General features: G+C 47.9%; 1 protein-coding gene across 1 annotated transcript; it reads right to left on the bottom strand.

Moving 5' to 3' along the window:
* Nucleotides 1-1,059: 1,059 nt before the first annotated feature.
* Nucleotides 1,060-14,845, bottom strand: LOC149355328 (uncharacterized). Its single transcript, XM_089583760.1, has 5 exons — nucleotides 14,789-14,845; nucleotides 12,277-12,394; nucleotides 11,281-11,450; nucleotides 7,835-7,974; nucleotides 1,060-4,503 (listed from the first exon to the last, which is right to left on the bottom strand). The coding sequence occupies exons 1-5, from the start codon at nucleotides 14,831-14,833 to the stop codon at nucleotides 2,154-2,156; spliced, it is 2,823 nt and encodes a 940-aa protein (XP_089439886.1). The 5' UTR covers nucleotides 14,834-14,845; the 3' UTR covers nucleotides 1,060-2,153.
* Nucleotides 14,846-16,641: the final 1,796 nt, after the last annotated feature.

Below are 16,641 nucleotides of genomic sequence, written 5' to 3'. Positions count from 1 at the left end.
TTCATCCAGACCATATTGAACCAAATGTTATCGCTAGATATCGCATGCTTATCCCAAAACACGCCTTAAACGTGTTCTAGAGAATTGCCCTCTGTACAACTCGCAGGCAGTACCTCCCGCTGCATGGGAAAATATTGAGCACTGGAATAAACTGCCCGCTCACGTTGCTGAGTCTACAGGTGTAGCGGCGTTCCTGAATGCACTTGGGGATTCCGTCTAGGCATGAGATTTCTGAAGGTGTGCGCGTAACTGATTGTCAACTGACTGATTTCTTTTTGTGTCGCAGGTGGCTATACAAACAGCAGTGGTGTGAATTGTGTTGCGTTTCTATGCTCTCTTGTATTGTATGCACGAAGAGGCTTGTTCATTCTTGTGTATATATGCTTTTTTTTCTTCATTTTACCTCCCTGTAATGACCCTCAAATGAGGGTTGACTGTATTGATAAATAAATAAATAAAACAAATTCCTTACGGGCCATGCATAATACGTTCACGCTGTCTTGGAAAGCCCCGGGCCTCAGATAGGTTGCTGGTTATATTTTGGTTCTGTTTAGACGGGCCAAAGACACTGATGAAGTCGCGTGTAGAAGGGTACATGCTGCGTGTAAATTGCACGGAATTTGGGTAACAACTTTTGGCGTTAGAAGTTCACACTACGTGTTTGCAGAAAAAAATTATCCTAAAGTCGGTATTTCGAGTCATACCATTTGCAGAGCAAATGAAAAACTGACCTTATCATAAATGTGACTCCTTTTTTTAAAGATAAGAGAGTAAAACGAAACGTCTACGTTTACTCAAATGGGCATAGTGATGTAGTTCAAATAACGTCACAAACACCAGAACTAAGCCAAAGAGAGACAGAACACACGCTGTCCTATTTTTCATCTCTCTCCATCTTGGTCTTTCTGGAGTTGCTTAGCAATGGATCTCTTCCAACCACCCCAATTTCACGTCTTTATTAGACAGGTCAAGATTCTGTAAGTCTGCCCGTTCTGAAACGTTGTTCAAGCTGAAACACAAAGAAATGCAGTTTCTTGATTCGGTTTTATTACAAAGCAGTGGTGTAAAATGCGCTTTATTTTCATCTCTAACGCGTCTCGATTAATAAATACAGGAATGGCAGTAAGGCCTCGTCGTAAATCTGTCAACGGCAGCGAACACTGAACGCTTAAAAACAAAACAAGCAGTCTATGCAGCACGAGTTTTTTTTTTCTCAAAGCGACGCGACACACTGGTAAACAGAAATAATGTTTACGAAACAAAGCTACTAGTATGTGTACTATTTTACTCCTTTACATGTTGATTTAACGGGGCCTCTCCGGCGACACAAAATGGCAGTAAAGCCGTTCACAAAAGCTGGCTTTCCCTTAGCATTGTATACAATGACTGAAAGAAGATGGAAAACACACGGACGAAATAACTGTCCATGCTTTCCGTTTTCAAGCACAGGGAACTGACGTCGACGCTTTCGAGTATCATTTCCTGGCTCCAACTCTGACGCTTAGAACTCAGCAGTAGGTACACTCACGCGTGCTCCTCGGCCGGAAGCTGGTCCGTTATGGCAAGCGTAGTAGAAGTCCTTGCTTTAGCAGATATAGAAAGTTAGCACTCCATGCATCAATAGAGTTCAGTCATCCTGCTTCCATAAAGGCTTGCATTCTTCTTGAAGGGCAAACATAGATGAGTAAACTATGCAAAAAGGAAGCACAAAAGCTACTTGTTTATTTGTTTCTTTGTTTGCTCGTTTGTTTGCTTTAAGATGAAAAACGTCAGGGATATAAAGAATGAACAGTGTAATATAGCCGTGGATGTCTCAGAAACAGTGTCAGATGTTGCTCGGCTTCACCTTTTGCCTGACCTCTATGCCTACTTAAAGCATCAAGGAGCAGTTACTAAAAGCAGTTAGGCAGCACACTGTAGTTAGTTCGCCGCGCAACGTTTAGTTCTTTTGACGCCGTTTTTGTTCACTGAGTAAGTTTTGCGTTCATTCATTCAAGCAAAGCAGCACGCATCATCGCTACACCTCGGATCCTTTTGTGGCACAGTATCACTCGAGAAGAGGCAGTCGTCTTGAGGAGGCAGTGGTGCGCCGCGGTAAATCGCTGCACAGGTGGGGTTAGCACAGCGGAAGGGCTTGGAAGTTAGCCACCTGATCATCGCAGCCAGTCGTATATGTCCTGCTCAGTAATGGACTTGATTTCTTCCCTGCCATCCATGCTGGGCGCCCGTTCCAGGCCTCCCGTCCTAACGACACGCGAGGTCTGCATCCTCATGTGGTCCGACGTGATCCTGCTCTGGCTGCCTGGCAGGTCTTCAATGTACTGTCTTGAAGAGCGCTCCATGAACGTGCGGCTGGCGCCCTGTGCGCCGCCAGGTCTGAAACGGCCACTGGGCACATCAAAAGTGGCATCGCTGCGAGCGTCATCCGTGTCAACGCCGACCGGAGGAGCGGCAGTCATCCTCTCAACGACGGGCAGGTATCCGTCGATCGAAGCCCGGCCCTCGACGCTAGGAATGTCTTCCAGAAACTCTGACGTGGCGCGGTCGGTGATGCTGAGACCCGTTCGCACAGTGTAATCGCTTGAAATAGACTCTCGCTCGAGGCGTGAGAAGTCCACGTCAATCTCAGTCATGGACCTCATGTCGAAGTCGCCAATTGAGTTGGACCGGTGTGACTCTGGAAGCGACCTCAGGTCGGCCGGGATTCCAGCACCGGCTAGCACGTGAGGTAGCGATGATTTGCGCCTTTGTTCCTGGTTTTTGCGGTATCGTGGAGGCCTAACCTCCGGGGGAAATTCGGCTTGAATGGGCGGATGCAGGTAGTCTGGGTGAGTGAGGACGCGTATAATAACGTCCCACACGCGGCGCTCGAACATCGCTTCGTACCGGAAGTCATGGCTTATCCGCACGAACTCTTCTGTGGTAGTGGCCTCGTGAACGAGAGTGCGGAAGACATCATCGACGGTCACAAGTGTCCTCCACTTGGTCTTCACATCAGGCGTTAGATCTTGCACACCTTCGACAGGCGGCGGGCTGATCACTCTGTTCAGGACGTCCCACTGGGGTGGCGTAGGGGTGACGCTGCTGCGAGGCGGCCTCGACTCATGTTCAAAGCTAGTCCGAAGGCGATGGTCGGCAGTGGTTGTGGCAGTGGTTCGGGTTAATTCTGTCGTGTCGTCCTCCCAGGTTCTTCTGTCCGTGTACGGTGGCTGACCGGAAGGCGATCGTGGAGGAGCAGGCGAGCCTGGTCCTGATGGTCCATCGTCCTCCGGTGAGTAATGTCTGATAGTAACGTCCCAAGAAGGCGGCGTTGTCGGAGACTTCACGAGCTGTTCAGTGGTGTCCTTAGTTGTCTTCACGACGTGCTCTGTTGCAATAGTCTCATGTTCCGTGGTCACGAATACTTCGTCAATATTCTTGACTGTGATCTTTGGCTTGCGTGGAGCCAGCGCAGTCTCTGGAATGGCAGTGATCTCAGACACAGACGTGTCTGGAGCCTCCGAGGGCAGTGCCAAAGAACGCAAGGTGTCCTGGCGCCGTTTTGTTACGTCTTCACGAAGATCTGTGTCATCTTGTTTGGTGACGAGGTAATCCGTGACCATCTGAGTTGTCCGCTTGGGCTTTCGGATCAGCGGCTTCATGTCAGCAGCGAACTCAACCTCCGAGTGAGACCAGTCATCGTTGTCAGGGATGCTGCCATACAGTGACGGTGGTCTCGGTTCTTCCTTCTTGCGAACCTTTGTGTAAACGGGGGGCTCTACCTTGTAAGCTGTTGGAGGGGCAGCAGCAACGCGAGAGACTGCTGCGTAGCTTTTCTCCACAGTCTCAGCGTCAAGTTGGTCTTCGCTTTCGGTTATGGCTTGGAGTTGAAGTTGTTTTGCCGAAGCTGACTTGAGGATCATCTGCGCCTGCTGCAGGGATGATATCGATTCCTCACGCTCTTGGTCCATTGGATAAGGCTTCGCTTTCGCCCTAGGTATAGAGGGCTTATAGACCGTCGCTATATGGACCGACGACAAAGACTCCGCCTTTTCAGCATCCACAGGGTATGGTTCGCCGGCAAAACCAGCATTGTCGTACTGCTTCTGGACGGGAACTGCCGACACAACAACGTGTCGCTGCTCAACAACTTCTTCGGCGTCAGAGGCTGAAGACGGTGACTCGCTTGGGTAGTCAGATGGTATTGTCTCAGACCGCTGAGCCGAAACGGGCGTAAGCAGTGCAGCTTCTGAACCAGAAGTTGAGGCAGCCATTGCTCGCGGGATGCGGATAGGATCGAACATAGAAAGCGTGCCAATGGTGGTGATCTCCGAAGCGGGTGCCGAAGAGATGCCCTTTTTCTTCTTGACAACCTTGATGTTACGCTTCTTCAGGCAGTAGTAAGCGATGCCGATGCCCAATAGAAGAAGGGTCAGGAATAGCAAAGCGCAGATGATCAGCAGCAGCTCGACCTCGGACAGTTTTGGGTGCTTCGTGGCCGGCAGAATTGGCGGGGCTTCGATACTGCACAATGGAAGAAAAATAAAGGCATAGTTGTCAGGACGATATGAACGAAATCAAAGCAATGAATTCTAAGGTTAATCATTTGAGCTATCAAGGAAGACAAGCACGACAGGAGAATGAACGTCCGTGCAGCTAAGCAATAAAATAAATACAAAGGAACAAGAGTGGCAGAACAATGCATTTTTATTGCATACTTTTATCAGATCCCACTGTGGCCTGCATCCGTGCATTTTAGGAAAGCTCTTTGTTGACTGTAGAGTGAGGCTTCTCATTGGCGTGCAGATTGTGCAAGCGTCAACAAAGGGAACCGTCCTGCAACACACTTTTGTGCTGTGCCGATAACTGAAACCATCACGGTATTTATTAGCACAATTAATCGTGATGTTAGTTTTAGAAAGAACAAGGAAAATTCTAAATTACGATAGACATTTGAAAGAATTTCATTTTGAAACCAATTCAAAATACATATTTTTTACAGTACTGAGACGACGCACAGACCACAGGAGACAAGCAAGGCGCGTGTCTACAGGTATATTTATCACTCCAGTCCTACGTTACCTGCATTTAGGTCAGTACGAACTAGTTATTCATGACTCAATAGTTGTTAATGCATTTAGGTTCGCGATGACTTTTTAATAAATTTCACCCGTAGCCGGGAGACTCATCAAGTGCACGTTCTTGAAACACTTACATGACTACCTTAATTGCTAATTGCTGAGGCTTCAGCTTCCGACCACAGTGTTACTGTTTCTTCAATCCAAGTTTGTTTTTTTTGGCAACCAAGTTTGTCAAACATATGAGCCTCGATAGAGCATTTCGAAGCCAATTGACTTGAAACTTCACCTTATGTAAGGTGCTTCCTGGCTTCAACAAAATTTCAGTTGTGAGTTAGCGCTTGTGTCTCGTCCTCGTTCCTTTCTTGTGGTATGCATGGTTTGGCGCTATTTTTTCCCCTGATTCAAGCCAATTGAGGGGCACTGCCTGTGTGGAAGCGCATTCCCATAGGTAGTGGAAGAGTGCGAATTTTGGCACGCCACAGGTGTTAAGTTGAGGGAGGAAGTGGAGTGTAAGCATGAAAGTCATTCCACACGAAAGGAAACGCGCCAAATATGTGTTCTTTTAGATTTGGCTTCAAAATTCATATCAGTTAAGACAGGCCCCAATAGAAGTGTAGAGGCCTTTGAAGAAAAAAAGATTTCTCCAAATATCATGCTCCAAATCGTATGAAGTCGTCTTAATTAGGGCATTTTTTAGAAAATTTTTCTTCAAGAATCATTCCTCGCCCTGTCAAGATGCCCTGTCGTGGCCCAAAAGATAAACCCTGGAGGGCGCCATATTGGCTCAAACAAAAAGCGCATAACAGGATTAAAATTTCATGATTTCCGCATGTTTGCAGTAAATTTGTGGAGACAGAATTTATTTTCAGTGTTGTCGGAATAGCATTGTTTGAGTTAAAGTTCAAAACCGCCCTTACGTTCTTCTTTAATTTTACTGCAAAGGTCTCGATTTCTGCGAAAACAACCGTATTGAGAGACAGAAAACGTTAAATGGGCAAGGGCGTGCGACAAAGAGACACAGTCAAATGGTAAGACCGTTAAATTTGTTGCACATATGAAAAAATGGAAAAAGTACTGTTTGTTCTTGGCGAGAAATAAATTTTTAAACAAGAGTCGCATCGCTCTGGCGACAGCAACTGCTATGGTCAGGTAAAATGTGGCTTTTATTTCCGGTGTAACTCAAAGCATTAGTACTGGCCATCAGCGTTGAACACATCCTGATAAGACAGCCCAGAACAGCCATTTCATCATTTCAGTTATTTGTTTTGGCGGAATGCTCACGGTATACAGGACGTGTCACGTTATTCCCTTTTGTTTTCATCTATATGCAGGATTTGAAAAGCCAGTCCGAACGTGTTAGATGGATAACCATTTATTATATACACTTCCCTTGATTGAGGCATCTCTCTGATCAGATAATGAAACTTCCGAAGCCGTGGTGCATAGCGAATGCGATGTTTAATAAACCATTTGTATCAAATTAAATGGGACGCCTTGTGTATGGGCACCGTACGTTGATATGCAGGCATATTGAAGTAAGGGCGGAATACCTGTCTACTTTAGTGTCATTTTTGTTCACAAGAATATATAGTCCACACACACACTAAACAGCATTCCACCACATGCAATTTCATTTATGACATGTACAGCATTGCAAATTAAAGCAGCATTAAGGTGCTGATTGCTTAAGAGCGCAATTTCGCTTACCATGGGAATGATTAGACGACACAGGCTGCTAGAGAAGCTTTGGCCTTTCGAATTCAGGTGGATGACGATGCCTCCTCTGATTACCAGTGAATTAGTAGACATCGTCTGGTGGCCGAACGCCATCGAAGGAGCGTGTTTCGCTCGGCCGTAGCGGACACCGCCACGTGTTGCCAGCAGTGTAGGCGCCTGCTCGCCACACCGATGCGGCGCTCCTTTCCAAAAATTTATCTCTCGCCAACAGCAAAAAGTATTTTTCAATTTTTTGTCGTTGCCCGTTGCCCACATAGCCTTTTCTGTCCGTCAATATGGCCGCTTTCTCAGAAATCGAGATATTGGTAGTTAAATAGACGAACAACGCAAAGAGAGTCTTCAACCTTAACGCAAACGACGCCATAACAAGCTTTCAAACAGTACAGCAAAAAAGTTCCTTCTCAAAAGTAAGACTCCAAACTTACTGTAAAAAATACGGAAATCTTCAGTTTTTTCTCCTGCGAAGCCCTTCTATTTGGAACCAAAATGACGTCACCCACGGCTTATCTTTTGGGCATCAAAGGGTATCTCAATGCTTGAATACATGTGGAGACAAACTTTTTCGGCACGGTAAAGTTCCTGAACAACAATTTTCTGAAAATGCTCACATTAAGGCGATTTCTTACACTTTGCAGCATGATATTTAGAGAATTTTTTTTTTCTCCAAACCAAGGCCTCTACACTTCTGCTGGGAACTGTCGTAAGTGATATGATTTTTTTCAGCCGAATCTAAATTGTTGTGAATTTGGCGCGTCTCATTTCGCGTTGAATGGCCCATGAGAGTAGTTAGGGTGAAATGAAGCATCCCGTCTGTAGTTGTAATGCGGCCCTGTATTCGGGTGACAAGGTACAGTGGCGGGGTGGCAGCATCGTGCGGCTGTGTTTGTAGAATCTGGTGATTTGATGATGTATATAAAGGACCGATCTGGCTTCTTGCGTGGGTACGCGTTCGCGTTTACTGATTCATGATGACTTCTGCACTCAGATCCTATCGGTGATAGTTCTGGGTGAGAAAAGGAACTTAAAGTGGCACTCACATGGGTGCGATCACGTTGGTTGGTGGTGGCGCTAGGGGAGGAGGATACCGGCAGATGATGGTCTTGATTTCATCTTCTTCGAGTTCAAGGGATCGGTGGAAGCGCACGATGATGTTGTTGATAAAGACTCGGGGGGCCTCCTGCGCAGAGCGACGTGACGAAAAAGAAACGCAAAAGCGAAGAAGTATTACTATGACCGCAAAGCAAGTTACCAAGGGCAATAATGGCCCCTAAAGGGTCAAATTCTCACCAAAGTATAATTAAGCACCTTCAATGTTATTTTCCTCTCGCCTTGGTGAAAAATTTCAATTTTCATCGCCTTCAGGCAGTCAGGACTGCCCGGAACGCAAGCATCTATCAGTTTATTTCCAAAAAGGGGGAATTTTGATCTGCCAAGTAAAAGCACTCAGTGATCCTCATCTACCTATAGGTTAATCATAGTCTATAGGTTAAAACGGCGTAAAAATTCTAAATACTTGGCTCTGGATGAGTGACCCATAATGAAACTTTCTCCATAATTCTTGTTTGGATGCAAGAATTGTTTGCCGGGTTTTCACCGCACTGGGGAAACCAACGCTCAGAAATATAACCACGTTTACATGAATTCGACAAAAGTGGACCGAGTCCACTTTCTGAAGGAAACGACAAAAACACTGAAGAATGAGAGTACAGCAAGAGTTGCATCTTGGCTTTCAAATTCCGCTCTCTCTCGAAAAAAATCGACTCCAGCCGCATTCCGGCGCATTCATATAAACGAGGCTATAGTTGGCGACTGGCCTTTTTGCGCCTGTTATACACTTGTCGATATGATCTTCCTAGGGGCGTCGCAAGTTAATCAAAGGTAATTTCGCACAGTTTCACAGCAAAGTTCACGAAACTTCAGCTTTGCAAAGTCATCACGTTTAACACCAGCATTCCATGCTTCTTTAGCAAAAAAAAATTTAAAAAATATCGTGCTTCAGTGTCTCTGAACATGCTTGTCGCAAGTGCAGCGCCCGTGCCCTGATTGCCGACTCTCTGCAGCTAATCTTGGTTCGCTTCATACCGTTCAGAGCAGGAGACAAATTTCATTGCAGGCGCTGCCAACTCAGCCGCGGCCTTGGGCCTGTTTATGAGTACGTGATGGGGCGTGCTGAATTTGCATCACGTACATTAGAACTTGCATTCACCGGCGACACCTAATCGCAACGCATACTAAGTCTCAGGAAAAGCACCATGCCGCACAAGAAACTCGAAAAACACGATGGCCCTGGAAAGTGCGGAGGAAACGGAGGCTCGAGGCCAGCGTTAGTTTATATACTCATGGTTTCGTTCCAATAGGCAACACGCACCGCTGACCGTTCGCCAGCTCATATGGACAGCGGTCACTTTTGCTTGCTTTGTATAAGTTAGCACATATCCAAGGTCTGTACGCCTTCAGTGCGCTTGTACAGTGACACCGAAATATGTTCCTAAGATTTCCGGTGAACCAAATGCCCAATTTCAGTTAATCTTCAGGCACCAAGTAAAATAAAAGCAAAAAATGTCCCCCCCCCCCCCTTGCCTTCTGCCATACAGTCAGCTTCAAGGGACAGGTAATAAATGGTGCCCCCCCCTTCCCCCTTTGTGCACATTGCTTCCCTACTGTACATCTGGTGCTTCTGAAAACCTACGGAATATTTCGCACACTGCTCTTGGCTCGCCTTCGAGAAAGCTTCGAAAGCCTTTGATATCTCTGAGATCCGCCTTTTATATCTGCGGTTAATCCCTCATCTTGGGCTGAACTTTCCTCGGATGCAACCGTCCATTCTAGACAAACTGTAATTCAAGAAAAACTCAATTCGAGAGAAAACACCTTACTCGTCGCCCCTCCTTACGCGCCACCAGTGAGCGCCCACAGCTCATTGGACCTGCAGTGGGCGCTCCCCAGGCGTGTCACGTGGCTCCCCCACATGGCCGCCAGCACTGCTCTGCTCTCGGTGCTACGCGTGCACGCACGTACGCAGGGGTACCTTTTCAGGCATAGGCAATAAATGTAGGGTGACACCTGCAAAACTGACAAGAAGCTTTCGTGCAAACGCTGACGTTGTTGGAATTAGCGAAGTCATGTAATAAACACGTGGGAAACAACCTGTCGACGACCAAAAATTAAATTGCTTCTTTTCTGCTTTGCTCGTCATATTTCAGTGCCGGCTCGATCTAGGGATGATTACAAACCACATAATAGGGTTCCGAGACAGACGGCATTTCAGACATCTATATTTCTACGCTGTCCCCCCCCATGGAAGTGTTTGCTTCGTCACTTCGAGCACCAAGCAGTCCACGTAAATACTGATACAGCCGTAAACACACCAAGCGTTTAGCTGCTTGAACTTTCTCAAAGGACTAAAAGGAGATTTAATTATACTTATTACGCAACTTTAGTTGCGGCACTTCAAAAGGCACCCAAATAAACAGCATGTATCAGCTAGAGTAAAACCAAATTTCACAGAATCCAACAGGCAACCGATTTCATCCATCTTTTCTAACTACAACACGCAGGCCAGATCGGCATGGGGAATCTCTTCTTTCTTTCTCTGTCTCTCTCTCCAAGCGGGCATGGTGGCAGAAACTATGCGCCTAAAGTATACGACGCGCTAAAGAAAACAAAAATCAGACCGTTTCCTTCCTGTGCTTTGAAAATAATAACATCGAACCGTCCACAAAGTCATGTTTACGGCAATCTGCTACCGCTAGCGTAACAGCTTCCGCGTGTACAATCGCGCCCAGTATGACTTGTAACACATAAGATGTGATTGAAGCTTTCTTCTCGATGTATTGGGAGCTGTAGTGAAAGCCCATGTAACTACAGCAGCCCATAGATAGGGTAGAGTCGTCTGCAGTGTGCATTCAGTTGCTATAAACTGCACTGAAGTCACCGCCGGTCTGTTGCAGGTAATATTGATCGCGACTATACATGGTCAATGCCAGCTTTTTTCTGCAGGGCGGGTTGGCTGGTTTGTTAGCTGGCGGGTTTGTTGAGCCACAGCGCCGAGGGCAACCGCGTTTTCAAAATTCTGAAAACTGATATGCACCTAACTTACCGTGGGCTACAAACCTCTTAATAAATAAGGAGCCTAAAACAGTAGTAGTTAGAGTTAACGCTTCAATATTAGATGACCATCCTGCTAGTTAGCACGCCTTAGCTGTATTCTGATGTACTACGCCGCTGACAATGCTATGCCAAAAAAAAAGCGCCCTTCTAACTCAAAGGGCCTATTTTTAAAAATTGTGTAAACCCTTAAGTGAAACACCCTGTGTATGCTATCACACTTCACAGACTTTGTAGATTCTGCGAGATGCACGGCAGTCGCTGGACGCATGAAGACGTGATTTGAGTGGCCTGGGAAGCGCAGCCTACATGAAAAAGCCAGCCCTTCTAAAGGCTCGATCTTCCCACCTCTACAGAACTTGGCATTTCTGCCTACCTGCTTGGTGCCGCACCCCTTCAGCGGTATCCTGAGTTCGTAGTACTTCCTCCCGTCGCCATAGAACTTGCAGGGACTTGTCTTGTCGTAGTCTACGTACGTGATGCCACGGAAGGGCTCACTGAAGTTGATCTTCACCACCATTTCGCCAGACGCACACGACAGGTACGCTGCGCATGGGACAGAGAGGTATATGAGCAGGGCAGGACGGATGCGACTTTCCGTAATGCGCAAAGCCACCCCCCCCTCACCCATTCACTGCATTAATATATACACCCGCGCTAAATGGGTGGCCTGTACATTCCCTTGACACTGGGACCAAATTGAAAAAATGATACCCAACGTTACAATTACAGCACGCTCCTCGTTCAAAACTGTAATCTCACACAGCATCTGCACTGGCAAAAAATCCACATTCGATGACCTTCTGCTCTTGGTAAGCAGAAAGTGCCTTAGTTGTTTGTTTGGTTTAGTTTTGTTTATCTTCACCTCCCGCATATTTCGAATTCGAACTAGCAATCGTGATTTCATGCGTACGGCCCTCGAGATGCTTGGGACAGATATTGAACAGAAGCCAGAAAGGGTGAATCTAGCCAATTTTGCCTTTTAAGTTCATTTACAGAGTCAATTCTGCAGCTGGTTTATATTGCGAGGACAAAAATATAATATTTTCGCCTTCCTATGCAAGGCACACTTGCAATCCCTTCCTCTACACTCGGGAGATTTCGGATCATTGAAATTTTGTTCTGGTCGCGCGCTGAGTTTACAAAGTAAAAGATATATTATGAAGATTGTGACCATTCCACTTTTTTTATTCCACGGCGCGATCCGTGCGAGCGATTTAAATCCTGCCGACCTGGTAAGTCGGCAGACTAGCAAGCCCGCGCACCTGCTACATAATGCTATAGCAAGACTTCGGGAATAGTTCGCCCCGCGAAGGAATAGGCGACGGCCCGCTCACTGCACAGCGCTCCACGGCGGCTGAGGTGCGCTCACCTCTTGTGCGGTTGGTGAGGATCTCGCTGCTGAACTCGTCGGCGACGGCCTTGTGCACCACGTTCTCCACGTGGCTGTCGTCGCGGACGCCCTCCTGGCAGCGGCCGAACGGCGTCAGCTGCGCCACAAATGGAGAATTAGGCAGAAAATAAACGCAAGGGGGGGGGGGGGGGGGGGGAGGACGGGGGGGGGGGGGGGGTAGTGTGCTCACAAGCAAGTACAGCACATCTCTACATTCACTGGTTTGCAAAATTCATGCAATGTGAGCTGAGAGGGCTAGCGGTACAGCTTGTGCGACACAACACAGATTGCGTATTATGTATTTGCCATACGGAGCTTAATTTTGTGCGCTCTAAACACAAATAAGCCTATATGGGAGTAATAAGGGTGTAGGCTGTCCTTTTGCCAACTCCCTTTTAGGGGTAGGGTATGCTGGCGAAGTACCAGGGGTGCTGAGATTAGCAAACAGGGGATATTTAAACCTCGGTTAAAATGTTTGTAACTGCCCGAACTTCGCATGTTTTGAAGATGAAGTTTGTTTCTGTTGCCAACCGTATTTCGTATTTTTACTCATGAAAATCTATCCAGGGGCAGCATAACCTGCCCCTTGAAGGGAGTGCGCTAGAGGACAGCTTACTGCCTTTTTTTTTTACTCATTTCGTGTTTAGAGCGTAGTCTTGGATAATCAAGACCTTGACTTAAAAAAGATTTCCAGCTACTCATTGATGGCATCAATGGAACGAACGACGTTCTTTTTAGTTTCTGAATAAGGCTCCAACCGAAATCGGCAACATTTGGCCGTGGGGCCGTCGCCTGTAGAAGCGACACAACAACAGAGGCCAACCCTGACAGTTCGGTTTCTCTTTGTGAGGTCTTCTTTGTTCGGCAAAGAAAGAAAGAAAGGCGGAACAATGTACCGACATGTCGCCGCTCTGTTCTCAGCATGAAATGTTTGCACCGTTGCGCACACTCTTCACGGCGCCTCATCAAGCACGCTTTCGATCATTCTGGACCGGCTTCCGCGTTCCCGCGCCTCATAGAAAGGCAGCCAAGAGCGCTCTCGTCCTTCACGGACGGCATTTTGGGAGCCCTTCTGCCTCTTCTCGACTCCCTCTCTTTCTTGCTTTTCTCGCGAGACAGAGACATCGCGTGTCCACGGGAGGCGCGCCACAGTACGGATCGCGTCCGCCTTGTGCGGACATCATCCGTCATCCCCGACTCGCCACTCGTCCGGACGACCACGCAGGAAACGCCTCCTGCCGTGCCTTTTCTCTCCGTCGTGGGCAAGAACAGAGGCAATGTCTCTCGGTGTACGATAAAGACATCCACGACCTTCACGCTGCGCGGCCCGGCGGCGCGAAGTGCGCGCTCGGCCGCCGACCAGCGAGAGATCCTTACAGCAACGCGCGCTCGTGACGAGGGGCGACGCTCGGCCGGTCGCCCGTCTGGCTTGCGGTTTTGTCCGTGAGAGGTCGCGCGTTACCTCCCCTCTTCCCTTCTCTCGGGGCCGAGCCGACGTCCCGCCGTCGAGTCGCCGCTGCCACCGCGCGCTGTCCGTGCAGCAAGTGCCAGGCAATTGCACACGTGCCAGCGAGCCGGGCGCACCTTGCCGGTCGTACTCTGCGCACTCCCGCCCAGCGTCAGCGCTTTCATTCGCGGCTTGTTTCTCTTGGGGGTTTTCGGGCAACAATAAGGCGGGGACGAAAACGCTTCTTTTAGTGATATTTCGTTCCGTCCTCTCCTAGTCTCCCGGCACGACGTACAACGCCGACTCTCTCTCCCTCACTGTCTTCATCCGAGAGCAGCGGCTTCTCGCCCTAACGGTACACGCACGCGTGCAGTCAGCGCGCTTACATGAGCCCGGCAGGCCATTCCTGCGGCGGAGGTTGCGCTGGCGCATAAGTCACAGTGCGCGACCCGTGCGTGTGAAAGCGAAGGCTGCTGGCGGTAGAGGGTCAGGCGAAAGAACCGCCGTGCGTGCGTTTGCCTCGCTCGACCCTCTCTTTCTTTCCACCGTGTTGGCGCGCGTAATTATAAGGCGCCCGTCCCCCGTGAGTGCAGCAGATTGAATAGCCGTCTCCTTGCGCATGCGCAGCTCACCGCGGTCCCAAGACGCCCTTTCTAGCGGAGAAAGTCGCTCTTGGTATGTGCCGTTCTTCACGGAGCCATCTAACTTGCAGTCATGGCCTTTGATTTCGTCCCTATAGTTCCGCTCGTTTCGATTCAATGTGAAGAGACTTTAGTCTGTTTCGCTGTGCTGTTTCAGTCGATTGATCCTTCTTTTCTTTGTTGATTTGTCATTCTGTTTCCTACTTGACAGGGTTCGAAGCGTCCGAACAGCTTTCCAATGCATCGCAGCACATTCATACACAATGTAACGAAGATGTCTTCGGCTAGGACGCGACAACCAAACAGGACCAGGTCAACAGTTCAGAAAACGGTGAAGCCAAATACTCTTAGAGGGGCTGCAAAAGAAATGGTAGCGAGCGCCAGTGACGGTAACCTCACTTACCACGCATGCCAGGAAAAGTATCGCCTTTAGGAATCTTCGCTCCATCCTCGTAAACAGGCACCTGAAATCGAGAAACAAGGTGATGGTTACCATAGCAAACACATCGATCACTGGGCCCCGATTTTCTAACGCCTAGGGCTCAGACGATAAGGCATCGCCGTTCGATGAACGATTGCGGGCGCGAAGTTGGAGGTATTTTCTAAAAGGTTCTGTGAGCTGGAAATTAGCCTACCAGCCTGACAGGCCGATCTAGGGATTCCATATTTTTCATGCTGCTACTGCTCAGACGCCTCCGCGAAGCATTTGGATATGCGCGCCTATCTCATCCAGCGCGTCAACGAAAATACTAATGAGCACTGCGTGACCAAAAATTCAGGGGCACTTTGACTGTCTAAAGTGCGTAGAGGCGAAAGCGTTTTCCGCACCACTTTGACTGCTTCTGTGGCACTGGTGGCGTCACATGTAATTGAGTACTAATTGCTAAGTCATGAAAAATCATTAATTAATGGTTAATTACTGATTAATGCCTGAATACTGATTAAATGCTAATTAATGACGCTTGAGCTTCGCATTTAGGAGTGGAACGCGACAGCGTGTTGTAGCGCTGCCAGGGAGTCCACGGAACGCCACCACCCGTTCGGCGCGATGCCTTGCCGTTTGAACGCAACGCTTTTTGAGGAAAGGAAATCGCGCACTAATTCTCTGTCATCTCGGTGGACACCTGAACCGCACCGTAGAGGAAGGGAAGAAGTGGGAGTGAAAGAAGAAAGACAAAGATGGCCTGTAATGAAGAAAATGAAAATTGTATTTGAGGAAAGGAAATTACGCAGTAACTGTCTCACATATCTCGGTGGACACCCGTCAAAATTCAGGAGGGGGGGGGGGGTGCACTTTTTTGACCTAAAGTGCGGTCACTGATGTGTGGTTAAGATGTTAAGCTTCGCCTCTAAGAGTGGAACGCGACAGCGTCTTGCAACGCTACCAGGGAGTCCATAGAACGCCATCGCCCATTCGGTTCTACGCCTCGCTCGTCGGTAAATTGGTTTTTGAGGAAAGGAAATCTCATAACTCATAAATCTCATAACTGTCTCTCATAACTCGGTGGACACCTAAACCTAAACCTCGCCGAAAGGGAAGGGAGGAGGATGGCAGTGAGCGAAGACCCCGTATTCACTAGACGCGCCTTTGTTTATTCCAAACCATCAAGCTGGCATGGCGGAGTGGATAGCATGCTCGTCTCGCACTCCGAAGACCGGGGTTCGATTCCCGAGCACGACCAATTTCCAACTCGGTTTTATTTGTTTATATGGGCTGACTAGAAAAGTTAATTAGACTAATTGGATAATTAAGCAATTAACTAACCTCAGTCCCACTTACTTGGAGCATCACTATACGATCCCTTCAATTGGTTGCCTGGTTACTAGCCAAAGTACAATTAACCCCGTTTGAAATTCGCGCACTGTGACGTCACGGCCGTTTGGACCAACTGAAAAGCGTGACATTTATGTCGACAACTGCTGCTTACAACGATGAGACATTAAAGGCTTTCGCCTTAAAAGAATTTACGAATGGAACCATCAACACCGAGACTAGGCTAAAAACTGAAATGCATCAAAACAGTAATTGACTATCGTGCGAGAAAACGCCGCCAATCATGTTTAGAGGCCCTTCATTTCACCACATATCATTCCTTTGCAGTAGCGGAATCACAGCTTTACACCCGAATCAAGTACAGCGCTGTGACCACGTGAACACACCTGTAACCATTCCAGCATGTGCTCGCTAAGAAAAAGACTTCATTTCGTTAGTTCTTTCCTTCACTTATTGCAACGCCTGCATGAAGTGCTGGATTT

This window comes from Amblyomma mixtum, chromosome 3 (genome assembly GCF_055824585.1).
Source record: "Amblyomma mixtum isolate Tamu chromosome 3, ASM5582458v1, whole genome shotgun sequence".
Taxonomy (NCBI): Eukaryota; Metazoa; Arthropoda; class Arachnida; order Ixodida; family Ixodidae; genus Amblyomma; species Amblyomma mixtum.
The sequence above is the reverse complement of the archived record's forward strand: the minus strand, read 5'-3'. Positions and strand labels throughout refer to the sequence as shown.